This window comes from Medicago truncatula, chromosome 3, assembly GCF_003473485.1.
Source record: "Medicago truncatula cultivar Jemalong A17 chromosome 3, MtrunA17r5.0-ANR, whole genome shotgun sequence".
In the NCBI taxonomy this organism is placed as follows: domain Eukaryota; kingdom Viridiplantae; phylum Streptophyta; class Magnoliopsida; order Fabales; family Fabaceae; genus Medicago; species Medicago truncatula.
The window spans coordinates 45877238-45905033 of NC_053044.1; the positions used below are offsets into that span (position 1 = coordinate 45877238).

Here is a 27796-nt window from a genome sequence, read left to right on the forward strand (position 1 = left end):
AGGGCTGCATCAAATTCAGAATGAGCTTAATTGGATGGTGTAGTTGTTTTATATACAGAGAAGAATGCACTACTTGATCACAAGAAACAATTATGAAAAAGAGTTATACTCTTTCATAAACGAATTCGAACAAAGTGAATAGAGGTTGGTCTAGTAAGTAAGAAGTAAATTCATGTTCAACAGAAACAGAGTTCAACTTCCTCTAATCTTTGAAACTTTATATCATGCCCCAATGAAAACTTTGAGTGAGACTATTCACCTAAATTTTTATTGGCACATGACTAAATACATTCAATCATGTAACAACACACTCTTCAACTTGAATTTCAAATTCAGGAAGAAAAAAATATATTTTGGAACAAATCCTTCCTCTTTTTCTTGATGTTTTAGGACTTCAATTATTTTTAAAAATATGTGCATGTCTTTTTAAGGCTTTGCCAATTTATTTTGAAGTTCCCCTAAAAAAAGAAGTCATTTTAAAGTTCATGATGAAGATGTCACACTAGTATTATTTAAAGAGTAAATTCAATTTGATCTTATCAGTATCACTCTTAACTTAGTTTAAAGATGTATCTTTTCAAATTAAAGATATTTTTTTTGATGTAAAAAGATATTTGCGTTGATCAATATTCTGGAAGTCTTTGGAATGTTCTATTGCTTGATTGATTCTTTGATATACATTAATATAATAGTATGGAAAATATGAGAAGTTTTTTTTTTTTTTTTTTACTTCTAAAATAAACCAAAATCCTCACCTGCAGAAAGTAATTTTCATATATTTTTTTCTTAAAAAAATTTAGAATATGTAACTTTGTGAATTTAAAACAATTATTGAGCCACCCCATTTTTAAATAGAGTGCTAGCATAAGAAAAGCCAGGAGATAAAAATCAATTCCTTTTTCATAAAATAAAAAAAATCTCCTTCACTTGCTAATATCTTGAATGATCTTATCCCCTGAAATTTTGAAATGCGCAGTTCAAAATTATGGACTCAATCTCACGTTCAAAGAATTGCTGCACTTTAAGTTTGTGGATAAAATTAAAGAAGAAATTAGAAAGAATACGTACTTTAGAAAATGGACAAATGCAAGGAGCCAAATATTACATACACTCAATCAGGGGACCCCTTGGAAAAAACAGTGCCAAAAGTTGTTTGAAGTGTAAGTAAGTGCTTTTCAATTTCATTGCTTGTACTTCTTAACAATCATATTTCAAGTTTGTTTACTTTGCTTGTGTTTTCACAATACACTTAATCTATTTTATTGATCTCTATAGTATGTTTGATTACTAGGAACCTTAACCCAGGGATGGCCCTGAGGGTGGACGGAAATGGCAGCAATCTAAGGCACCATTTGTTTAGGGCATTATAATTATTATTTTTACTTAGTAGTTAATACTATATAAATATATTTGTTTTGATTATAAATAAATATTTTGTAACAAAAAATGTAATAACAAAAATATTGGAATGATTAAAAATATTATTTCGCCCTAGTCATAAAAAAAGTCTTAGGACCGATCCTGCTTCAACCAAATGTACATATAGACAAAACCGACATAACAAGAATTTCAGAAGTTTTATATTATCTCCCAATTAAACTAAACAATATATGTCGTTTACCCCTTTTATATATTTTGAGCAAATTGAGAGTCTTAAGATAACAAAGGTGAGAAGAGGAGAAACCACAAAGTTATGGGGTCTTCAACTCTCTCTTAATTGAATTGAAGGGGTTGGTACTCAATAATAACTGACAAAAAAAGGAACTTTTAATGTCAAACGTCTCTACCACAAGTGCTATTTGAAGTTAACTACTCACTAGAAGGGTCCAAAATTAAAGCAATTAAATGGTCCACCATCACCATGTATGCATGATGAACATCCCATGCTAATCTCTTCTTAATTATTTATTTATTTTGCTATTAAACTATTTTAAGACTTTGATGATTAATCATATCGATTAAACCATGGAAACTGACTCTGGCCCCGCAGCTGAAAAATCATGTTGAAAGTGGACAATTATCTCAACTCAAAAAGCGAAATTAAAACACATTTAAGGACAAGAAATCATCAAATAACAATAATTTCGTTTGTTTCCAAAAAGTCATTTCATTTTTATTTTTATTTTTTTGACTCACCAAAAAGCCATTTCATATATTCTACATGTTCCCTCCTTTTCATGTTCACTCAATTAATTTGAGCTAAGAAAATTATAGAGTTAAAAAGTAAGAGTTTAAATAGCAATGAATGAGAAAATTATAACATACCATCTAATCGTTTTTTAGTGGTAGCCCGAATTTGAATCATGAATCTTACATATATTATACATTATCCCTATTAACAGGGCTAAGCTTAAGAGGACACATAACATCTAATCTAATCTAATATATACTAATTTTTATTCATCCAAAAAATAAATAAAATGACAATATGAGATTGGGCATGCATGCATGCCACTAGGCCATTTCCAATTCCAATCATGAAGAAAGGCTATTTACGCTACCTCCTCTAACTCTCTTTTAAAAAGCGTTACTTTTGCTTTTTTTTCTTCCCTAATCACCCTTTCTTATTATAGCTTAAAGAGTTATCACCCCCATGTCCCCATCCTCTTCCTTCAATAATCGTGGCAGTATCATAATGTATGTATATACTACTATATAGTATCATTTTAAATTTAGCAAAATCGTTATCTTAAGGTATCACAAGACATCCGATACATATTGTGACATTGTTTTGTTTTTATGGGGAGTCCTAGGGTAGGGCCCACTTATTATGGGAGAACCTTCTTCACTTCTTGTGTACCATGCCATGTGTTTTATTACTATGATGACAAATTATAAATACCACTAGTGACATGCACTTCTTGCGGCTGATTAATTTGGCTTGTTCCTTAGTCTTAATGCAAACATTTTAATTGATAGTGTTACACTAAGTAACACCAAATTTATTGAATACTTGAAAGTTATTAAATACATGAAAGCATGCATGCATGTATATTGTGGTTCAATTCGATTTGCACACACTTATGTTTTGTTTGGTTATTCTCCATTCGAATTTTTCTTAAAATACTCAAACAAAGTTGTCTGAAGTAGATTTTGTTTTTCATTTTGAGAAAGCCTTAGCGCACCCATTTGTGCACCAAAAAGAAAAAGTTGTATTGGGGACAGTTATGGCCCCAACTTTGGTTGCTTGTGTTACATGGAAGTCTCAATCAACCTAATTAACCAAACATTTGAAAACGACCAAAGCTATTTACAACCTAAAGAAAAGAAAGGATGTACTGTGAAAACAACAAGATATACATACATGTAACATTTTATTAACATTAACATAGCTAACTTATATCCTAGATTTTCTACAGTTCATCTCTGGGAACTTTTTGTTGTTGTTAGCTTTTGAAATGTATGAACGTGCCATTTTATTTTTCAGGTGAAGAGTTAGAAAGCTTTGTCCCACTAAAACTTTGCTCCGTAATTACTTGCAAAAGGAGATAACATTTTGTGTTATTAAAGTGGAGAATGGTGTAGGGTCAACTAGTTTAGATGCACCATCCTTAAAAAAAAAACTAGTTTAGATGCACCTAATTAGCGTAGATTGAATTAGATGTATAAAATATAGGTCATTATGTGTCTCATTGTGCACGGATCTTTAAAGGTCCTTTTCTTTTTCTTTTATGAACTTTATAATTTTCATAATATAGTTTTATACACCAAATTTACACTTTTCTTGATGGAAATAGAAATTAAGTATAAAAAATGTATTTAAATACAATTTCACGTTGTTCTTATCATCTAAAAAATAGTATAAGAATTTTGCAAAGTAAATTAAATGACAAAATTGAACTTTTGGCCTTTTATTTTCATTTGTTATTTTTTTTTGTTAAGCTAATCATTTATGTTTGTAAATATTTACACCCTTGAACCTAACTGATACAATTGCTAAATTCAATCAATACAATTTCTAAGCCTATACTGCAACATGAACAAATAATAATCCTAATCATAAATATCAAACGCTTTGGATTACCAAAATATGCATATGGCAATGAGTCCATGACAATCTCCCATTTTGATCTTCTCCAAGGTTTTCCTTTGTGTGTGGAGAGAAAACTATCTCTATTACACTCTAGGTTTAGTGTGTAGACTCCACTACAAAGTGGCTCCAAATTGGGGTCTCTTCCTTTGTGAAACTCATAGTCTACCTATTTGTGTTTGTGCCCAAATGATGTTTACGTTAAATAGTCCCACAACGAACAAAAGATGGTATGAACATGTGTTTATAAGTGGGAGCAATCTTCACCTTACAAACCAGTTTTGTAGGGTTGTGTCAGGCCTATCCACGATTTCTAAGACGGAGCGTATCGATCGGGTCACCCACCATTTATATACACGCACCGACACTCATCACCTTACAAACCAGTTTTTGTAAGGAGGCGTTAGGCCCCAATTTCAACATGGTTTCAGAGCATCCGTTAAGATCCATTGAGCCACATGTTATAAAGTTTTCGCTATCGGACCGCCCACCATTTATGTCGGCAAAGTTTGACCACACAAGACTTTCTCGATAACTAAACTCATAGTAGATTTTAAAAAATAAATAGCAAAATAAAGTGGGAGTAAATCAAACTACTATATAAACATTTACAAGTAAAAGTAACAAATCTATTTATAATTATCTCACACGGAAGTACTCCAGATTACTAAGGTTTTCTTTCCCTAGAAATCGAAAAGTTAATACAAAAAAAAAGTAACTAAAATATTTCAAATAAATAAATATAAAAAGTGAAAAAATAAATTAACATAAAACACAAGAAAATGAAAATTTTCCAGATTATATCCAAATAACTTTATTATTCTTGCGAAAAGTAGGAGAAAATGTATACATGATTCATTGAGGAGTCTGAATTTTTGCAACATTTCAATGAGTTTACTACATAAATAAATTACTTATGAGACGTGTACGTTGCGACATGCTAGAATTTCCCTCCACATCAAGCAATTTTCCAGTTTACCACTTTAATCTCTCAGAGTTATTTCATTTCATATACTAATCACCACAGCTTTAGAACTGCTAGTTAAAAGCATTATATAGGACATAATAATTGTTGCTTTTTGCTCTCTTTATAAACCCACCCCACCCTCTCTTCCTTAACGTTGTAAACATCCTTCCTTTCAAGTTTGTAACTCTCTCTCTCTCTCTCACTCCTCTCTTCCTTGTTTTACAAAATGTCTCAAATCACAATAAAATCTCCAAAACACTGTGCCACAAAACAAGTAAGAATAGAGAGAAACTACAAGAAAATCTTCTTTGCTTTCTCAACATTTTTCACCACAATCCTATTGCTCATACTTCTCATCTATTTCATCCTTAAACCCTCCAAACCTCAATTCTCCCTCCAAGAACTTGACATCTATCAACTAAACCTCTCAGGACCAATCCTCAACTCCTCAATCCAACTCACTCTTCTCTCCAAAAATCCAAACCAAAAAGTTAGCATTTACTACGACGAGTTTCAAGTTTATGCAACTTACAAGAATCAACAAATAACTAGTGATTCATTTGTGCCACCTTTTTACCAAGGAACACAAGAGAGTAATTTTTTATCATCTTCTTTGATTGGAAATGGTTTACCTGTTGCTCCTTCCATTGGTTATGAATTGAGTCGTGATCAAGTTTCTGGAAGATTGGGCTTGAGTCTTAAAGCTAATGGAAAACTTCGTTGGAAAATTGGTACTTGGGTTTCTGGTCGTTACAGGTTTAATGTTAATTGTGATTCTATCGTGGCTTTTGGAATTGGACCCACTTTGAATGTGCCTCCTCTAAATTCAAAACTGGGTGCTTTGTGTTCTACCACAATTTAAACATAGATTAAGCATGATAATATTGCTAAGTACTCTTCATATATCTCATAGAGTTATATAAGTTCTTTAAAGTTTTTTTTTTTTTTTTTTATTGGTTGGTTTTTGTATTTTGTGGCCACTATATGTGATTTTGTAAATAAAATATATGAATGATAATATATAGGACCAAAAGTTACAACTTTGGGAGTGAAAATGAAAAAAGAAAAGAATGCTTATTAGATATTTTTTTATAATGATAAAGAAAGAATATTTTTATAGATGGTTGGTTAATCTTATCACTTTGGTTTTTAGTGTCATCTTGTGTGTCTAAATTGGTTTGGTTTTGTGTATGATAAACGGGGTAAAAAGAAAAGAAGGTGATGGATGGATTTCATGGTCTCGTACCTTTTATGAGTGGATGAATGAGTAGATTTTGGGTCACATTTGTTTCTTTGTTGGTGCATACAAAGGAAAAAAACTATTTTGGTCGAAAAATATGTAGATAGATTCTAAGAAGAGGAAATAAATTAAAGGGAGGAAAGTTTGTTGCTTTGTTTGGAGAATCTGCAGAATTTACATGTCAATTTCTCAACTTTAAGAATTATATATGGTATACTTTAATTAAACTTTTACTTTTTATGAGAAATAATCTCCAAGATATATGATATAATTGTCCATGCATGTCTCAATTGAATATACTATGGGATGCTAACAGTGGGAACTGGCAAGTGTGTAGTTAACACTTCCCATTTTGATTTTCAGAAATTTGACCAAAATAGAAGTTTTATTGCCTATGCATGTACTTTATTTAATCTGATGGTTAAAAATAACTTTCCCATGGTGGGAAGATTTTCAAGTGTCTCATGTGAAATGCCACCTCATATTTTTGATAAAAATATTATTTATATCATCATTTTTGGTTGCTTGGATATCATGAAGCTGCTGGTTGAAGAACTTGTACTTGAACTCTCTTAAGATTGACCCATAATTAGTTGATAGTACTTACTATATTAAGTACAAATTAGTTAGTTGAAAAGGTTTTGATGGTTGTTATAATCTAGTACATCCCCCAATAGAGCTACTATATATGGAAAAGATGGATATTGCACGTTATAACACGACACCCAACATATCAAATGTCTCTGCGGTCTTTTACGCGTCAAACTACATATGCATTATTTTTAATGACTTGAATCCAAACAATTTAACTCATCCAACTTTGACGATTAATTTAAGACTACATGTCTCCGCTAACATATATCCTATATTACTCCTCTTACATAAAATGAAAATGAAAATGGAACATTATTATAAAGTCAAGTTACTTTTTAAAGATTAAAAGAGAAAGGTCAAAAATCACTACCTACTGGTCCCTACATTAGGAACTGATATATAGTAGAACATTGGTAAGCAATCCCATTGTCACTCACCATCACAACCAAGTCTCAATGGGATCTGTAAGTAAAGCAAAGTAAACCGTTTCAATTTCATTAATCAGGCCTAATCACGGTTTTATTGTTACTATTATACCCTATTATACCAATATATACAAATGCTGGCCTTCAAAGTTCAAACAGAGAAAGCCCTGTTCCCAATTTCCATTGAGAAGAAACAGACTTTATTGTGGCAGATATTTGTCCCACATATCTTTGTTAAACAAAGTCACTCTTTCGAAAACCAACCACAATAGAAAATCTTAACAAAAAGTAACTTTAACTCGTCTAGACCTTGAATATGGTACATAATGTGCCACACATTCACACAAGCTACCCCCCTTGCAGGCTTCTGATTTTTATTCAATCATTTTCTTTAGAGAATTGATATTTGTACGACCACTTTATTATAACTTTTTGACAACTTTATCTCTTATACTCACATTATATTCTTATCTTCTCTCTTCCTTTTTTTTTTTTTTTTTCCTCTCTCTCTCTCTCTATAGTTTTGGAGCAATGAGAAGAGAATAAATGAAAGTTGTCATCAAAGTTGTACCAAATGGATGTACATATATCACTACTCTTTTCTTTATACCACTTTTTCATGTGTGAATGGTAAAATATTGTTTAGGGCCAAAGTATAAGAAATATCTTTGAGTCAAAAAAGAAAAAGAAATATGTTATGAAGGTAACCTATTGTCTGGCTGATTGTTAAAATTTGTTTGAAACACTAACGACGAATGATGATGCTTTTCATAAGTAGAAACTCGTGAAATTACGTGTACTCACAACCGAGATAATGACTCAATTAATATTGGTTCGTCAAAGAATAAGAAAAATGTTTATTAGTGCCGCAAGACGAAAATATATATGTCTTCTCTTGTTTATGTTGAATCAAATCCCATCATTTTCTTAGGCGTAAGAACTTATGTCGTACATCGTCAAAATTTTGAGCAATTTTCAAACATTGATCATCCTAGACCATGTATTACACTTATATGCCCTACCAATTGCTCTTTCTAAATAACATTAATTTTGGCATCCAACTTCTATTTAATTTGAACTAAAAAAACACATATACTTATTTAATGAGTCTCTGAAAAATGAAAAATATAAGGTTAGTCCTTCTAAATCTCAAATGTCAATCAAAATAGTTGCTAGCAAGGACTAAAATGTTCCTATATATGAAATGAAAAATGATTGTTAAAGTTTGTCACTAACAATTATATTGTCATCATTATTAATGGAAGTAATTTTATGAAACTTAAGGACTAAATGGAGATTAACAAAAAACAATCTAACTTAGGTTTAAATAACCCTAAATAAAGCTAAAGTTCTATCAAACTTTATTTGAGGAAAAAATGTTTAACAAACTTGACTAAAAGTGTCTTGTGATGTTGAGAGAAAGGGTGACCAAATAATTGGTTGTTGATTTCTTGGCTAAGAACAAGCAATTTCTTTGTGTTTGAAAAGAACGAGCAATTTCAAAGTGCTGCTGGGCAAATTAGTTTAATACTTCACGTTTGAAATACTTTTTTTTAATGTACATGAAAGTCGCTTCCCACCATGTTAGGCAATGGAAACTGAAATTTCAACTTCATTTGCTCCAATGCCGTGTAACTTTTTGAAGGTATCAAACAAATTTGTCAAAAAGTTGTGTGCATATTATTACACATGTACAGCTTGCTTCTACCATCTCCAACTACAAACCCCTACTTCTCATTCATTATTACTATATATACGCAACTAAGTTGAGTGCTCACGATCATTACTTGGTAAGCAGAGACTTAGTTGTTAAGCATTGAGCACTAAAACCTCTTCAAAAAAATTGTGCAATCTAGAAATGGTGCTAGTTTAATTATATTGATGCGATATTATTCTAATTAAATAAATATGTGGATTGAATATTTAAAAACACTGTTTCATAGGCTAAACATTTTTTTTTACTAACTGCTCAACTAATGTATACTAGTATGCTAATTTGATTTAGAATGTAATTTGTATACGGTAATACACATATATCCCAAATGCATTTTTTCCCTCCGTAGTCATCTACATTTAAGATAATAATCTTATTTTAGACAATGTTAAACACTAAATGTGAACAACTCTTTTAAATGATATTTGAATATTAGTTTTTTATGTTTGTGAAAACTAACTCATTTCGTTAGACCAAGCACTAATTGGTATAATATCCGAATACATTTTATTATTTTGACATTTGTATAGATATTTTTAAAAATAATAGGAGTATTATAACATATAGGAGAATGCTTGTATAACTTATTAGCTACCCTCAGTGAAGAAGAAATAAGTAGTGCTATTGCCTATTTGTACCAGCATTGTCTCTCTTGCTTTAATGAGGGCCCTTGAGACATTGATTAAAGTGTTAAAATAAGTTTGCATAAAAAAGTGGTGTAATTATTGTTAAGACAAAAATAAAAACTTATATTTCCAAGACAATTTTTATTAATGGATTTCTTAACCAATTACCTTGGAGCATTAGTTAACAAGACCGTAATATCTAAGGAAACATTTAACAAGATACTAAAACTTATTGAATATTTATCTAATTTTTTAAACTTTTTCATAATCCATAAAACTTTTTGAAATGGAATCCACTGTTGTACTACTATTAATGGTTATCAAGACACTTAAACTTATTGAACATTTAACTAATTTTTTATTAAACTTTTTCTCATAATAATATTCAAAATCACCTACATGACCTAATATACAATCATTTAATCCGGGGCACCATGTAACATCCCCTACCACAGACGATACATTGAGCTTGCATTGGGCAAATAGTTAAGGAAGGGGGAATTGGAATCAATGAACAAAGAAAGCTTATTTTTCTATTCCTATGATTCTTAAAAACTCTCATGTCCAGATTTACCCATCCGAACGGAAAACACAAATAAAAAATAGATTTACCAATCTAGATGCAAGAAAGAAAGAAAAAAAAAAAAAAGTGATTTTATCAACCCAAAGAGTGCAGTTTTCAGGAAATGAGTGGGGCACAGGTGTTTAAAAGTAGCACTCATGAATAAAGTGTGAAATTATTATACAATGAATGTTTGCAGGTGATTTAGGATCTTAACAGAAAATAGGGGGAGGAAAAAAGGGGATGTAGGATGATTTAGGATCTTAACAGAAAACAGGGGGAGGAAGAAAGGGGGTGTAAGGTTAGCAACAAGTTGAGTCCATAAAAATTAGGTCAACTCAAAACTTGATTAAAGTAGAAGAATATTTTTTTTTAGCTCGAACTCAGTTCGAACCACATCACTCAAAAAAAAATTTCCCTGCACATGGAAGACAAGTGGCTCAACACTAGGTCTCTCACCAATTGCTGAGATTCTTCCATTTTCATTAATCTTAATCCATATAGGGGAACAACAATGAAAATAAAAACAACAAGTCAAAAAAAAAAAATCCATGATATAAAAATGGAACAAAGAATAAAGGATCCCCTGCTAAAGGGTGCATTGGTCTTCAACGACATGAAGGAAACTCAATCTCTTGCCTATAGTTCTATAACTCTTCAGCCAAATCTCAGTCATTGTATTAATCTAACAATTAAGACATTAATGCTATCAATTAAGTTAATTTGGCGGTGGCAATTGATAGCAGAGGATAATTCCTGTAGTAGAAAACACAATGAATTAAAACACACATTGCAGAAAGCAGAAAGGAACAAGTTCAGTGCAGCCCTATTGTTCTCTTCAATCAAATGATAGTTGGATTAATATAAGATTGAGAAATTATGCTCTCAGTCATTAAATTAATTTAATGGTTGACATAATTTTAGTTGCAGAAAGCACACAAGGTACAGAAAGCGAGTAAGAATATGTCAAAAAAATTCAACTAAACTCGTTTTCTCAAAACACAATGTTTCCATTAATCTGGGGTAAGTCTCTGGCTATCACAAATAAAGTAATTTTGGAAGTTGGGAAATGAATAAAATAAGTTTCACCAAAGTCAATTGATAACTCGTTTTCTCAAAGTTTATACACTACCATTAAGGTTTAGAAAAACCTACCCCTTTCAATGGCAGTGACCCTCCTAACTTACGCAAAGGAACAATGGCTCCTAAAACAGTAGAAGAGGTGAATGGATTGACTCAAGTAGTGGACGTTATGTTGCATGATTTTCGATCTAACTTGGTCAAAAACATAGAATGAGATGAAAGTTCAGGCAAACAAACATAGGAAGGATGTCACCTATGCTGTTAGGAATTGGGTCAACCTCAAATTGTGGTATAAGCCGAAATCACTGGCAAAGAAAATTAATGAAAAACTCAGTCCTAGGTTCTATGGACCTTACCAAATCACAAAGGTTGGAGTTTCAGGTGGAGCCACAAGAAGTCAAGGCAGTTCACAATCGCAGCAATTCAGCTTCAATGATTTACCTGATTTATCAGCCGTTTCCCGGATTTCACCTTGAGGACAAGGTAAGACTTTAGGGAGGAGTATTGGTAGTAGACCTCCTATTACAAAAGTCTATGTTAGATGCAGGCCAGAGCCCAGTTTATTTTTAATTGCATGTTTTAAATAGAACAGTGGTAGGAATTTGGCTGGCATTCAGTGGCTTGTGGTTTATTGGGAGAGACTAGGCTCTCTAATTCCTAGAGGTTGTTAGTTTCCGGCAATTATTTCCTTTATCCCAAGTAGATTGCAATTTTCTGTATTTCCTTGTAACCAACTCTGCAGAAGTTCATTCTCAGAGTATGGTTCACTGTAATACAACTGTTATTCACTACAACCTGTCAATTATCAACTATATCTACCTGTTCCTATCAGATTAACTGAAACAGTCGATCCTTGGATTTATTTATGTTAAGGGCAGATGAAACAAAAAATATGATAAGAAAATAACAAAACTGTGTGCGGGGCAGTCAACAACAAAGTTTCCTTTACTCATGAATTTTTTTTGTACATTAGCAGTCCAGCATAGCATTCTATTCTTTTTCATGCTTTGCATTTTCATTCTATTCCATTATAAGTTTATAACCATCCTCTCTCACTCTCCCTTCATCTTAATATCAATCCGTACCACCAGAGCCATTCATCCTGTTTCCTTCAGTCCTATTCAGATATGATCTACAAACTGTTAATAATACCTACAAACTGCTATTCAGATATGATCTGGGCGAAAAGGATTCATATCCCTGGCTTATCTTCTTTTAATCAAAGTTCCAGTCAATAATGAATAGAGTATCAAAGTTCCAGTCAATAATGAATAGAGTAATTTGTAGTCCAGACAGGAGTAGAAGTAACAGGCAAAAAGCATATTATTCAGTCCTATTTTCATCTAACAGGCTAAAGGCATTTGAAAGTGCTTATGAAAAAACTAGACAGCAAAACAAAAGCTATATGCACAACAAATTACTCTCTATATGCAAGAAATTAAGAATCATCATATTAAGTAAGCTCATGTGATTTTTATTAGGTACTGCCACACTAGATCTCACCTCCATCCACTTTCTTTCACTTTCTAGGCCAATTTTTTTTCTCTCTTTTGTCTCTCCCTAACACAACCATGGGAGCCTCCTTTGTCTTATTTTACAACCATATCCGACCTCTTACAAAAGATCTAAACCGAACAAAGTGTCCCATGCCTCTACCATAAGCCTAAGAAATTGTTAAGATAATAGCAACTTTGAAAGGCCTAACTGTCTCAGCCTTATTTTCTGGAAAAATTTGGTCTCAATCAGAAAAAGTAAATTAATTGTGTTATCTGCAGTTTTTTTTTTTTTTTTTTTCTAGAATAGTAAATTATAATAGTGAACAAGATTAAAGAATCATGTATCCAATTTGAAATTTTAACGAAATGGTTAATGCAATTTCTAATTGACTTTGAAATTAACCCCTAAAACTCCAACGTTTATCATATTAAAGAAGAAGAAAGATTTGCTTTCAGAATTCTTTGGGTATGGGGAGAAAAAGATTCGGTAAAAGGGTACATCATAGGATCTAGTAGAACTATTGAATCTAATTACTTAGTCATGGTTCACCATGAGCCACTTTGTAGGCAGTTCACCTTAGACATAAGCAAAATTGAATATTGAAATATTTCATCAAAGCAACTCCTTATCATACAACAAAGAATGTTCGATATCTCCTTAAAGAGAGATGAGAATTTTTGAACAAAACATTTATAGCAGTTCTGTATAGGAGGCATATATGGACTCCAAGAGTAATTTAAAAGAGTTACTCCAAATCTCTACCAGTGATTTTGTTTTAATCCAATGGCTCAATATTAATTTTAATCAAAATCACGATACACACTTTCTTAGGTCCTCTTCCTAATTCTACCATTCTATTGACGGCAGCCTCTTTGACGTGTTCTAAACTGAAATCCATGTCCTTGCCGCTGGTTCCTAAATTGACCTCTGCAATTTCTAGTTTCTTCTCCCTAATTGCAAATTAACATGTGGAATTATACACAATAGCTTGAAAACATTGGATATTGGCTGACCCAAGTATCCATTTTCTCTTAAACATAACCCACTTGGGTTGGCTGGTGGTATTGACTTGGGATCTTGGAGTGTGCTCCTCTCAAGGTCTTAGTTCGATTCTCCCCAATGCCAATTTCGGGGGGCTAGTTTGACTTAAAAAAAAATCTGAAACATGTTTTAAAAGGATCTATCAATCATGAGTTACTTATTTTGAAACTATTGTCGACGCCTCTAGTTTTCTTTGTGCATGAACCTTTCTTCTTTCATAAATGCATTACCACCACCAACGAAGCAGTACAAAGATGAGGCAGTCAGTGATAAGCAAACGGTTTCTACGGTAATTGATTTAGCCAAAGATACAATATGGTGGACTCACGTGAATGAGTATAATTAAATTTTGTTTTGGACCAGTGGATTAAAACAAAATCAATGGTGGAGGTTTGGAGTAACTTCTTAAGTTACTCTTGGAGTCAATATATCCCTCCTCTTATTATATTGGATTAGAATTTTTTATGCCAACTGCTTTACAGTTAGGTATAGAGTTTTCAATTAACTTGTCACAAAATTTTCTAATATACATCTCAACAGATTGGGTTTTTGCCATATAAAAAAATAAACCTAGATACTACCATGTCAAAGTTTTTCAAAGTATTTTCACACTCACAACTCACATTCATATTCCAGAATTGAAAATAATGAACTATATAAAAACATGAAATGTCATGTATACAACCAAAGCAAGTAGCTAATGCAATTTATTATTTCAGAGAAAATACCAAAAATTTATTCCAGTACAAAATGATATACAGGTACAAAAACTGTTGGCACTACCATTATTCGTATATGTATACAGACATAAATAAGCATCCACCCCACCCCAAAAATAAATGTCACTTAAATCTTTGAAAAAAAACCTATGTAGCACAAAACATTTCACATTGAAGGCTAGTCTGGCTAGTATCTAGTGTTCAGCATGTGTTGGACACCAATGCTTCAGATTGCAGACGTTTCAGGTGTCCAACACCATTACAACACTGATACATATGGCTACATTTAATCACTTATATTTTCTCAAAGTATCATCCATATCTATCTATGTATATGCGTCAGTGTTGTGTCCGGTGTCCGTGTTGTTGATCCAAACAATGAAAAAAACACATCAAGGTTGAATAGAATCAGCACTAACCCATTTCCAAAAATGTTTCTTAACAGAAACAGCTTGATGTGCAACTTTCTTATCATCAGAATCATCATACTCGTCCACCTCATACGTGCAAAAATCACCCTCCGGCAAACCCTCCACTGTAGCACTCAAAATATGCAAAACATAACAACCAGGTAAACCAGGATAAGACCCTGAATTCCTCTCCTCCACTCTCATCTCATACGAATTCGGATCAATCATCACAATATCACAAATCTCTGTTTCCCCGTTAATCACAGACCCAAGCTCTTCCTTAATCCCTCTAACAGCAGCAGATTCCGGATCCTCATTCGGCTTCATCTTCTCCGACAACGGCCTACCCCGTTCCCTCACTTTCCCATCAGACAATTCCTGATGCGATTCCACAAGAATTTTACCGTCTTTCCCCACAACCCGAACCGTAACAACCTGAACGGTTCGAACTGGAGGTTCGGAATCATCAAGCGAGGTTTCTCCCTGAGATAGTTCAAGCCAAAGATTGTGAACGTTCTTCGTTCCGGGCTTAACACCCCACGTGGCGAAGGAATCTGAAGGTAAACGAGGTTTAAGCCATTCAGAAAGAGATTGCGGAGATACGAAATTGCGACGGTTATTTCTGTTAGGGTTTGAGGAGGAGGATGATGATAACGATGAGGTGGATATGTTGTTGGACATGGCGGGGATTTTGAGGAAACGACGTGGTTTGAGAGGGAAAGAGAGGAAAGGACAGTTTGTTGTTGTGGGGGTGTTGTGAGATCTTGAGGAGGTGAAAAGGAAGCAAACGGAGAGTGCAGTTAGTAAAAGATCAGGTAAGGAAGGGAGATTGAGATTTGTTAGTGGTTGTAACGGTGGGGACATTTCAATTTCAAACGAGGTGGTTTTTTTCTGTGTTTGAGTTGTTGTAGTTGTGGTTTTGAATGTTTTGATGATAGGTTTGAATTTGAATTGGGGTTATGGTTAAATCCATTATGAATTGGGAAGGAGAAAATGGAGGGTGGAAGGGGGTGTATTATGAAAGAGGTCAAAAGGAACAAGTGTTGTGATTTTGATGTGTTTGTTTGGGATGAGGAATTGAGGATGTTAATATTCGGGTTCGGTTTGGATTTGGATTCTTCTTTGATTTCTTTTCAGCTTCACAGTGGTTTTGTTTTTGTGTGTGACTTCTCTTTCTAAATAACGTGGACTCTCTCTGCTTCATTCACTCACATGCCTCTCTGTGGTTACCAATGGTTGGATGGATCGATGCAATCTCAAATAATTCTCTTTGTGGTAATTTGTTTATTTTAAAATTAAATTAAATCTGTTAGATACCTCTTTAATCAAAACCGTTAAATTAGATATGTTATGCAACATCATGTGACTCAAGCAATTCAATGTCACACCGAGTCAAACCCTAAAATAGCATTTAGACTCAAGAGTTCACTAAAGATTGAACACGGAATCTGGCTCAGCCACTTCTTTATAGCCGTAATATTTATTTTATTTTATTTGAAGTTGATAAACGAAATGACAAGAGTCGTTAGAAACTAACACATATATACAAGTGAATATGATGATGTCTAATCTAACAATTTTAATATTTTTATCGGTTGAGTTAGGACTTTTAAACATGTATTTACCAAGGAAAACAATTACACGTTTCACCTTTTAATTATTGTCCGATGAAAATAATTGTGCAGAATCATGATTTTTTTGTTTTTAGGCAAGAAAAGATATTAAATAAAAATGAAGAGATATAGAGACTGGGGGTATTAGGCCTGACCCAGCTACAACCCAAAAGGGAATAACACAATACAATACAACCCAGGTAGCCCTGCCTTAAATAATCCTAACAGAAAGATCACTCCTCACGAACGCAACCCAGCATGCTCACGTACGAGCACGAAACCAGATTACAAAAAAATATGAAGAGTGAACATCCATAGAATTAAAAAAAGGTTTATAATTGACGAATGGATCCACCGCCAACACGGTATCGAGATCCACGTACCAGCAACCCCTGAACAAAGCAGCAGGTATAATAGCTCTTTCGAACTTAACAGTCCGATAACAGCCACATTGACTAAGATGGATAAGAGGTCAGAATCAGAGAGGAGAGGAGGTAACCTTGAAGACTTGAGGCCTGCAGATCTCAACAGACCTGAAACTTCAGGGAGTCAAACACACAAGAACACCAACTCAACCGATTGCAAAGAATCCTAACAACCCTTTCGGGTTTATGAAACCAAATCACCACAAAAAGTCCATAACTACCACCACCCGAAGTCTCTTATATGAAACACAGAAGCAAACAATACGAACAAGCAAAAATACGATACGAACAAACAAATAGTAACCAGAAGAACAAACCACCGCCGAACCAGCCAAAACATAACAAGAGGTGACAGCGCTGCCACCCACCTCACCACCGCAGCGGTGCCACGAACACAGCCAGTAGTCCAACCAAACAAAAGAAAGCACAAAAACACAATCCAACCTTTCCAACGCAGAGGAGACGAGCTGAAAAACCTTGAACCAGCCAGCCAAGGAATCCACGCGACCCACCTACCCAAAGAACGGAACTAGAACAAACCGCATCAACCAAAGAACCACAACACGCCGACGAATCACCAGATCAAACAGAAAGCTACAGCAATCAGGAAAGAAACCAGCAAAATGATGGCGAGAAGGTGCCGGAAGAGCAGAACGAAAGGTCGCCGGAAAGGAGGAAGAAACGGAGGTGCGGAGGACGATAGTCGCTCATCACACCTCCAATGGAAAATTTTACATCGCTAAATCTTGGATTTGGATCAGTAGGTAAAGTGTAAGGCAGCTAAGGCTTTGTGTTCGCTAGCAGAGAGAGAGAGGTTTCCAAGCTCCCGTCAGAATCAGTAAATTTAATTTCTTGAGAACTTTGTTATCACTACTAGGATATATGCAGGAAAGGAACACACGAGCTTAAGTAAGTAGGGGCTTTTGAATATATATGTTTATAAGTTTTTGCCTCTAAAATGGTAAATGCATTGAGCAAGCTAATTTATGTGTTTATAAACCATACAGCCAATCCTCAAATTGTTGTAAAACATCGACATAAAATTATCTTCAAATAATAATCAACATGTAAAAATGAACAACAATTAAATATTACATTGCATTGATTCCTAAAGGTAATGAGCAGAAATCCATGAAGGACTGGAGGCTGATTGCCTTGTGCAATGTATTGTATAAATTAGTGGCAAAGGTACTTGCTCATCGACTAAAAAAAAATTCTGCATAAATGTATCTCTGAAAATCAGTCAGCCTTTGTTCAAGAGCGTTCTATGCTTGACAACGCCATGATTGCTATGGAAGTGGTACATCATATGAAAGTTAGCAAGAGAGTAAGAGATAAAAATGTTGCACTTAAATTATACATCAACAAGGCCTATGATAGAATTGACTGGCTTTATCTCAAGGAAGTGATGCTTCAAATGGGGTTTGATAGTCAATGGGTTCGATGGATTATGATGTGTGTTGAAACTCTTGACTATTCTGTCATTGTTAATAATGAGGTGGTGGGTCCGATTATACCATGCAGGGGCTTGAGACAAGGTGACCCGTTGTCGCCCTATTTATTTATCTTGTGTGCCGAAGGTTTGTCCGCTCTTATCCGTAAAGCTGAACGTTGCAGAGATCTCCATGGAATTTCTATATGTACTCATGCACCTATTATTTCTCACCTCTTGTTTGCAGATGACTGTTTTTTACATTAGCCTTCCAAAATCTGAAGTTTTCTTTAGCAGTGTTGTTCCAACGCCCTTGAAGAAAATCATTACAAACATATTAGGTGTAAGAGCGGTGATGGGAACAAGTAAATATATGGTATTTCCATCCATGGTGGGTAGAAGTAAAGAAGCAACCTTCAGATTTATCAAGGACCGTATTTAGCACAAAATCAATAGTTGGAGCCGCAAGTGTTTATTCAAAGCTAGCAGAGAGGTCATGATTAAGTCAGTACTACAACCTATCCCATCTTATATTATGAGTGTCCTTTTACTGCCAAATAAATTAGTTGATGCAATTGAAAAAATGATAAATGCCTTTTGGTGGGGTAATGATGGTAATATGCGCAGAGAGTTACATTGGATGTCTTGGGAAAGATTATTTGTTCATAAGAATTTTGGATGCATGGGGTTTAAGGATCTGACATCTTTTAATGTGGCTATGTTAGGAAAACAAGGTTGGAGGTTCCAAACTGATTCTTCTAGTCTTGTTTCTCCTTTATTTAAGGCTGGATATTTTCCTAATTCCGATTTCATTGGGTCTAATATTGGGCATAATTCAAGCTATGTTTGGAAGAGTGTTTTTAGTGCCAAAATTGTTGTAAAACAGGGTGCGCGTTGGTGGATAGGTTCTGCTGATAATATACCTTTTCTAGGCGCTCCTTGGCTAAAGGATGATATGTCTTTATCCACAACTAACCCAATTTTTGAGCCTTTGATGCAGGTGAAATTTTGCGATTTTATTGACCAAGAATCATAGATGTGGAAAGTGCCTCTCATTCATAATTTATTTGATGCGCACACTGTGCGGTTAATTCTTAAACACACCGTTTTAGCCACCTGTAACAGAAGATAAAATGATTTCGAAAGGGGAAAAGAGTGGTAAGTATTCAGTTAAAAGTGCATATAGAATTTGTGTGATTGAAATTGCAGATAACTCTCACATGCATGTTCATGGTCGTTGGAATCTCATTTGGAAGTTAAAAGTGCCTCCTAAAATCAAGAATTTTCTTTGGCGTGTGCATCGTGGTTGTTTTTCAACACGCGCTCGTCCTAATGGTAGAGGAGTCTCTTGTCCACTTGATTGTGTTCAGTGTAATAACAACTATGAAGATAACATCTATATTCTCATTGAGTGCCCTAAAGTTGTTCGAGTATGGCGGAATGCGAATTTATGGGACACAATTGACAGGGTGATTCGTCAAGATTATAATATTCATGCTCTCATATTCACTCTTTTGCAGAATCTCTCTTCAGGGCAAGATTTGAGAGAGAAAAATCTTTTGCTTTTAGAATGTAATTACTATGTATTGATGTTGTAGAATGTCTTACGCATAAATTCAATCATATTCATATCATGTAGATATTTGTGCAGATCTTTTAAGAAAAAATACATGATGAAATATAATTCGATGCGTGTGGAAAACAAATTACACTTTCAAGTGTCAATACATTGTTATTTATCTGATAAAAATCCTCAATTTCTTTCCTAACTTGGAACTTCATGGTTTGGCATGGTTGGTTGCAGGTGGTTGTGGTACTTGTGTAGTTTTAATATCAAAATATGATCCACTGCTCAACAGAGTCGAAGATTTTACAGCAAGCTCTTGTCTCACACTACTTTGTAGCATAAATGGATGTTCAATAACGACAAGTGATGGCATTGGAAATAGCAAACAAGGATTCCATCCAAGTCATGAAAGATTTTCTGGATTCCATGCTTCTCAATGTGGCTTTTGTACTCCTGGAATGTGTGGCTTTCCCTCTTTGGTGCTCTTGTCAATGCCGAAAAGAACAATTCTCCAGAGCCACCAGCTGGTTTCTCAAAAATCTCTGTTTTCAAGGCTGAAAAATCTATTGCATGTAACCTTTGTCGATGCACTGGTTACCGATAGGTTGCTGATGCCTGCAAAAGTTTTGCAGAGGATGTTGACATGGAGGATCTCGGTTTGAACTCTTTCTGGAGAAAAGGAAGAAAGCAAGGACCCAATAATTGTGCAACTCATGCTTCTTTGTGGCGGCAACGGTTACCTCTATTGGTTTTGTTTGCTGAGTTTAGCTGATCAAGTTTCTTTCAATTTAAGCATAAGAATGTGTTTTGCAAACATAAGAACATGTGATACAGCTGCACTGGAAGAATGAGTATAACCTTCTGATGGGAAGTTTCATGGTTATTTGACCTACTCATGTAAACCATTCAAATTCCATTTGCAGACAAGTCAAAGTGTAAGGTTGAAAACCATAGCTAGTATAAAAACTACCAAAACATCAAACCTGAAAATCAATGCTAAAGAAAGGGGAAGAAAGCAGAAGGTGGGAAGTGATATAGAAAGTATAAGGCAGGGGAAATGATAAGTGATGTGATACCTATAAGAAGTCATTGTTCAGGAGGGTAGCAAATTACAACAATCAGGAACTTGTCAATAAAATTGATCCAGACAGAAGCATGAGTTATTTTTCAAAAATAACAAAGGGTCTTGATAACCAGTGCCCTCAGGGCAATGGTTAAGGATTCTACAAATAGAAATTTTATCTTGGAATTATAAGATGTTACTTTTGATCGTAATGATTACATAACTTTTTCATAAAATTTTGCGTGTTTTGGATGCTTAACCAATGCCCTTGGGGCACTGGTTAGCATTCTCCAATAACAAAATATCAAAATCGGTAAACTTTTTTTTTTTTCATTTGAAATACAGAATTGCATGCTAAAAAGCAAATACCAGAGGGACCTCAACAAGTGGGAAATTCTCAATGAAGAGAAGAGTTTTTGGGAAGAGCTTCAAGTTAACATGCAATTGTTGTAGCAGGTTTTCATCACCCTTTATCTCTAAATCTCTCATAATGTTTAGCCTGTAGTTTTTCTTGGCGGGATGGCCTTCTTTCGACTCTAACTACTGAACTATTCTCCATTTATTTAAACTACTTTAGCTCTACAGAACTTCTCCACACATGCTCAAATCACCTAAAACAATAGTCTACCATGTTTTCTATACGGGGCTACCACAATTTCCTCTTTTCTGCAGTGCCAATTATACTTTTTAATTCTTTACCAACATTCAATCATATATGAAACTGCAGCTCTGATAACAGGGGAATAAAATTTTCTTTAAGCTTGACTGCTACTGAACTTCTTTAACTAAATATCTACATATATGGCAAGGATGACCCCAAACCACATCAAGGCTTTAGCAAAAATATAACAAATAAGTTATTTATTAGATTGCAACCACTCTGGCATATAAACCATCTTTCTCAAAAACTAATGAGGCGTCAAAGCAGATGATCACAACTACTACTGAGACATGCATACATACAAGGAGGCGGAGTGTTTAATTGGCCAACTCCATCTTCAATTGAACAAGCAAATGCAACATCAATTTCTGCTATAAGTAAAGCAGGAAGGTAAAACAGTTTGTCCCACCCAACTATCAGAGTACCATTTCACTCTGAATGAGATACATCACTAGTTTAAAACCACCAAAAGAATCCATGCCATGTCATAACTCTGAAATTGATACATGATCAAGTTAAACTAAACTACTCATCAATCACAATTCACAACAACACAACACAATGAGTAATTTGTTTTCCATAACTACAAGTAAGTTATTCCCTCACCTGAAATTCAAACTCGAACCCTCAAAAGCTGCATCTTATTAGCAAAAGCAATAGCAATCCAATCAGGCTGAGCAGCACACCACTGAAGTTGATTAATTTCACAACCCGCAGAATTCATAGTCATTGGATCAATCCCATTCGGACCAGCCACAGCCGGCAACTCCCAAATAAGAGCATGCGCATCATCCCCACCCGAACAAATATGCTTCAAACATCTTGGAGCCCAAACAATCACATTGACATCAGCGTGATGTCTCTCCAATTCCACCACAGGCGTAGTTTTAGATCTCATTCCGTTGATGTGATTTCGTGTTCTCTCAACTTCATGATCGATTTCTCAACGATTTGTTTCTTCGGAATGTCTAGATCAGATCGGCTAAGCACCACGTCATTGTAATGAGAATCTTGTCATCTACTATTGATTAATCCATTGTTCAAAAAAAAAATACTATTGATTAATCCAAATTGAAAATTTCAAGATCGTTGAGCATTTAGGTTCTGCTCAAGAGATTTATGCGGTCGGTCTTGGTGCCATTTTCACAATCTCCTTCCTCGTATGTGGTCAACAATGGTTATGTTGTTGTGCGGTAAGGTTTGGCGCAACAAATTTTGTAGAGATTCATATATTGTTGAAGGTTATGCTGTTTATTTTGAAAGTTTGATGGTCGGTTTCAACTCTTGAGGTTTTGCTTGAGTTTTAGATTGAAATTATGTTTGAAAGAAATGGTTTGCCAATAGTATAATTTATTGGTTTAGGGGTGCTGTATAATTTTGATTACTGGTTTAGACAATAATACAAGTACTCTACACTATACCAGAACCTCAGCAAAAACAGTTACATTTTCCTGAACATTACTTATCAGTAAATAGGTAAACTTTTAACCATTCTTGACGTGGAGGAAACAAAGATTAGTAGTCATTCTTTAAAAATGCAAGCATCCTTCGAAATACATTTCTATGAAGGGAATGTTATCCTTTAGTAGTACAAAGGGAGGTGGTTCAAGCAAAGTATTTAAGAACTTTCTGACCAATACCAGGATGTCTCCAGAAAAGGAACGAATGAGCAAGTAGGTAAGGCATTTATGAATGAGCGTTGCTAAATAGCCCGACAGATTCAAGCACGAAATTGCACGACATGTTCAGTCATAGGCTATATACTTTATCAATGACTTCCTTATAGCTTATGTTATGCATATATATATGCTTTTGAGTTATTTTGTATGTAGTATATATTAAAAAAAATACTGCCACCAAAGAAATACATGGATAATCCACCCATTCTAGTTATAAAACACATGCAGAAGTGATTTGGATAAAGACCACCGCATAAGAAAGTATTTTGTTGTGATTTCTCACAAGTAAAATTTAGGAAATGCAATATTTATCATTTTGGATCAAATCAAAGTTAAGAGAAAAAGCTAAATGACGACTATAGAACCATTCACTTGTCAAAAAAAACTATAGAACCATTCGTGCATATTCCACGACAAATATTGTCGTGCTTTTGATCATTTTCCTTTATGAATATGTTTATATTGCTTCTAAAATGCTAACAGAGAATAAAGGCCAACTTATACGTGTATAAACCATATATCAAATCCTAGAATTGATCCACAAAATTTTAACTGAATTCAAGCAATGAGCTTCGCAAAAATTTAACTCAAACATCAATATAGTAGACCAATTCAAAAGGGGTGGTAAAGTGTAGGTATATAGCTACTTAAAGCGCCAAGAATTGAGTATATCCTTCTGATGGAAAGTTTCATGGTTATGTGACTTATTCATGTAAATTATTCAACTCATGGACAAGTCAACTGTGAATGTTGAAAACCATAGCTAGTATAAAGACTACCAGAACATCAAACCAGAAAATCAATGTTGAAGACGGGTAGTGATATAGAAAAGGAAATATTGTTATAAATGATAAGTGATACCTAAAGAAGCAATTGTTCATGAGGGTAACAAATTACAATAATCTGGACCATGTCAATAAAATTGATCCAGACAGAAGCATAAGTTTCTTTTTAAAAATAACAAAATATCAAAACCACAAAACTTTTTTTTTTTTCATTCGAAATACAGAACAGCACGCTGAAAAGCAAATACCAAATGGACCTCAACAAGTACACAACTGTAGTAGTCTAGGAATGTCATGTTTTTATACTTCAGAACTAAGATTAATACTAAGGATGAAGGACTATGCTTCTTTGAGTAAATACAGCAACAACAACAAACAAGCTTTGAGTAAAAAGGCATGTCATGTAACCTTTATCTCTAAATCTCTCATAATGTTTAGCCAGTAGTTTTCCTTAGCAGAGTGACCTTCTTTCAACTCTAACTACTGAAATATTCTCCATCTATTTAACCATCTTTAGCTCTACAGTAATTCTCCACAGTACTAAAATCACCTAAAACAATACTTTACCATGTTTCCCATACTAGGGGCTACCACAATTTCCGCTTATTTTCAATCTTGTATTCTATAACCACTCACGCACTGTTCTCATTTCTGCAGTATCAATTATACTTTTTAAATCTTTACCAACATTCAATCATATACGAAACTCCAGCTCTAATAACAAGGGGTTAAGTTTTCTTTAAGCTTAACTGCTACTGAACTTCTTTGACTAAATATCTACATAAGTGCCAAAGATAACCCCAAACCACATCAAGGCTTTAGCAACATTTAACAAATAAGCATTCTTTAGATTGCAACCACTTGGGCATATAAACCATCTTTCTCAAAAACTAATGAGGTGTCAAAGTGCATGATCAAAACTACTACTGAGACATGCATACAAGGAGGCAGGTTGTTCAATAACACAAGAAAAAGAATAAACTTTGACATTTAACAAGGATGATCTATCTAGATGTCAGTGTTGTCAATCGCGGATTGCGGAAAACAGCATTTCGTTGAAATTCTGCTATGCTATCGCGCCGCCACAATAGCAGCTATTTGATAACTAAATAGTGGATCGCAAAACAATAGCAATTTGTTTAAATTCCGCTGTCCGCTATTTGACATTACTGCTAGATATGCAGTAACTAAACTATTCAATTGGCCAGTTCCATCTTCAATTGAACAAGCAAATGTAACCTCAATTTATGCTATAAGTAAAACATGAAACTAAAATAGTTCGCCCTACCCAACAATTACAGTAACCAACCCACTCTCACATATGAGATACAGCAATACTTTAAGACCACCAAAAGAATCCATGTCATGGCATACTTCTATAATTTAATAGATGATCAAGTTAAACTAAACTACTCATCAGTCACAACTTACAACAACAACAACAACACAATGAGTAATTGGTTTTCCAGAACTACAAGTAAATTATTCCCTCACCTGAAATTCAAACTCAAACCCTCAAAAGCTGCATTTTATTAGCAAAAGCAATAGCAATCCAATCAGGCTGAGCAGCAGACCACTGAAGCTGATTAATTTCACAACCAGCAGAATACGTAGTCATCGGATCAATCCCATTCGGACCAGCTACAGCCGGCAACTCCCAAATAAGAGCCTGTGCATCATCCCCACCGGAACAAATATGCTTTGAACTTCTTGGAGCCCAAGCAATAGCATTAACACCAGCGCGATGTCTCTCCAATTCCGCGACCGGTGTAGTTGGTGATCTAATATCCAAAATCACAACTTTATTACTATCCATCAAAATCGTGGCCATATACCTCAAATCCTTCTTGTTCCAAGCTAAACGAAGCAAAGGGGTATCAGGTTGCGGACTTTCATAGATAATTGTTGAATGCTCTTTATCCCTTAAATCAAAAATCCTAACAGACCCATCAGCAGAAACCGAAGCAAAAACCCTTGATTCCCCCCAAGCAATATCATAAACCTCTTTATCATGCGCAATTAACTGCGTTTCAACAACGCCTCTTTCAATGTCCCAGATAGTACAAGTAGTGTCAATACTTGAAGTTCCAATTCGTTTGGGCTCAATTTCATTCCAATCAAATGATGTTAAAGGAGCACAAAACTCACTGGTTTTGCTATTGTTGAAAAGAGAAAGAGCTTCAACGGAATTTTCACGAACTTCCCAGAGACGGAGATAGTCACCGGAGGTAGCAAGGAGGTCGGAGGAGGTTTTCTGGAGAGAAGAATGTGTGGCGGGATGGAACATGAGTTTGGTTGGTGGGTAAGGGTGATCGAAGGAGAGTGAAGGTTGAGGTTTGAGTGAGAGGGTATCGGGGTTGAAATTGAGAATATCGATGCGGTTTGTGTATTCTTCGATGAAGCTTCCGACGGCGATACGTTGTTGTGGGGAATTTGTGTTGGGAGAGATGGACATGGCGTAGAGTGGGTATGGGGAATCGTATGTTACGGAGTTGTTATCGGATCGGAGATGGGATTCTTGTGTTGAATTATCCATTTTTGGTGGATGGTGGAAGAAGGGGAAGGGGAAGAGAGACAGGGAAAAGTTAGGTGGGAAGTGAAAATGAGAAGATGGGGTGACTGAAGGAAGGGCACGAGCCTTAAAATCTCAACTGCCTTATTCTTCTTCACTTGACATTCTTCGTTCCTCCTACTAGCATAATATATGGTATGCGCCAAAATTGACGAGAAGGTACCTCCACGTCCCCAATTTGTGTTGTGTTAGCCACCAAGAGCATGTCCAATGCATCTACATTATGTTATGGTAGATCAACTCTTGTGTTGTGTTTAGTTTCCGAAATTATAACTACCACGATAGTTTGAATGTATCGAAATTTTAAAATAATTTTTAATTATTCATTTCGTTAGTTAAAATAGTCTCTCATAAAAGTAGAATAGGTTAAGTCAAGCTACATTCTAATAAACTCAAGACTGGCCTGTCTAAAATTTTAAGACTTAAGTCTAGTTTGCGGTTTATCATAGAGTTTTTAAAGTGAAGATTACAAACTCAATTATATCATTACTCACTTTATTGAAATATACAACCTTCTTAGCATCCAATTCAAAATCCACATTTGTTACTTGTAGAGCATGCATTCATCGGTAGAGCTGTCGAAAATGGGCCGGTCCATTGACCCATGTTTTTGGACCGGGTCGGGCCTAAAAAACTACCCCAAAAATGCACTCGGGCTTTTTTGGCCCAAGCACATTTGGGCCATACAAAAGTTGGGCTGGGTTGGGCCACCGGGATTTGGGCCGTCCCATATTTCATTTGATTTTTGTTAAAAAAACAATATATTTTTTAAAGGTTAAAATATGTTTTTGGTCCCTGCAAATATGGCAAGTTTGGGTTTGGGTTTTGGTCCCTAGTAATTTTTTTTTTAAATTCATCCGTGCAAAATTTTTTGTTTTAAAAAATAGTCCTTGTCCCCACTTTACTGATGATTTGGCACATTTTTACCTACGTGGCATTCGCTGACTGTGCATAAGTTATACATGTGGCAATTAAAAATTATATTAACATTTATAAAATAAATAGGTAAAACATAAAATAATTTTTTTATTTTTAATTAACAACATAAATACATAAAGGGGATAAAATTTTCTTCTTCATAACTACCATTC

General features: G+C 34.6%; 4 protein-coding genes across 7 annotated transcripts; 2 read left to right on the forward strand and 2 right to left on the reverse strand.

The window, feature by feature from the left end:
• The first annotated feature begins 5164 nt into the window (after positions 1-5164).
• LOC11444231 (NDR1/HIN1-like protein 26) lies at positions 5165-6035 on the forward strand. The gene has a single exon (XM_003602340.4). It carries the CDS (start codon positions 5224-5226, stop codon positions 5857-5859), a length of 636 nt encoding a protein of 211 aa, XP_003602388.1. The 5' UTR covers positions 5165-5223; the 3' UTR covers positions 5860-6035.
• A 4548-nt stretch (positions 6036-10583) lies between these two features.
• Positions 10584-16106, reverse strand: LOC11440451 (uncharacterized). Of its 3 annotated transcripts, XR_005645288.1 has the most exons (3): positions 14918-16106; positions 11598-11760; positions 10584-10914 (listed from the first exon to the last, which is right to left on the reverse strand). XR_005645288.1 is itself a non-coding variant. In XM_003602342.4 (2 exons), the coding sequence occupies exons 1-2, from the start codon at positions 15770-15772 to the stop codon at positions 10831-10833; spliced, it is 939 nt and encodes a 312-aa protein (XP_003602390.2). In that variant the 5' UTR covers positions 15773-16105; the 3' UTR covers positions 10696-10830. The 3 variants fall into 3 exon arrangements, 2 of the variants coding, with proteins under 2 accessions (XP_003602390.2, XP_039687623.1); XM_003602342.4 differs by lacking the exon at positions 11598-11760 and having other exon boundaries at positions 10696-10914; positions 14918-16105; XM_039831689.1 differs by lacking the exons at positions 10584-10914; positions 11598-11760 and adding an exon at positions 12338-12358 and having other exon boundaries at positions 14918-16101.
• Positions 16107-16804: 698 nt separating this feature from the next.
• On the forward strand, positions 16805-21083 carry LOC112420393 (uncharacterized). Of its 2 annotated transcripts, none has more exons than XR_003010425.2 (2): positions 16805-19536; positions 20183-21083. XR_003010425.2 is itself a non-coding variant. In XM_024779456.2 (2 exons), exons 1-2 carry the CDS (start codon positions 19512-19514, stop codon positions 20605-20607), a joined length of 864 nt encoding a protein of 287 aa, XP_024635224.1. In that variant the 5' UTR covers positions 16805-19511; the 3' UTR covers positions 20608-21083. The 2 variants fall into 2 exon arrangements, 1 of the variants encoding a protein (XP_024635224.1); XM_024779456.2 differs by having other exon boundaries at positions 16805-19950.
• Positions 21084-25348: 4265 nt separating this feature from the next.
• On the reverse strand, positions 25349-26911 carry LOC11440452 (protein TRANSPARENT TESTA GLABRA 1). The gene has a single exon (XM_003602344.4). It carries the CDS (start codon positions 26667-26669, stop codon positions 25641-25643), a length of 1029 nt encoding a protein of 342 aa, XP_003602392.1. The 5' UTR covers positions 26670-26911; the 3' UTR covers positions 25349-25640.
• Positions 26912-27796: the final 885 nt, after the last annotated feature.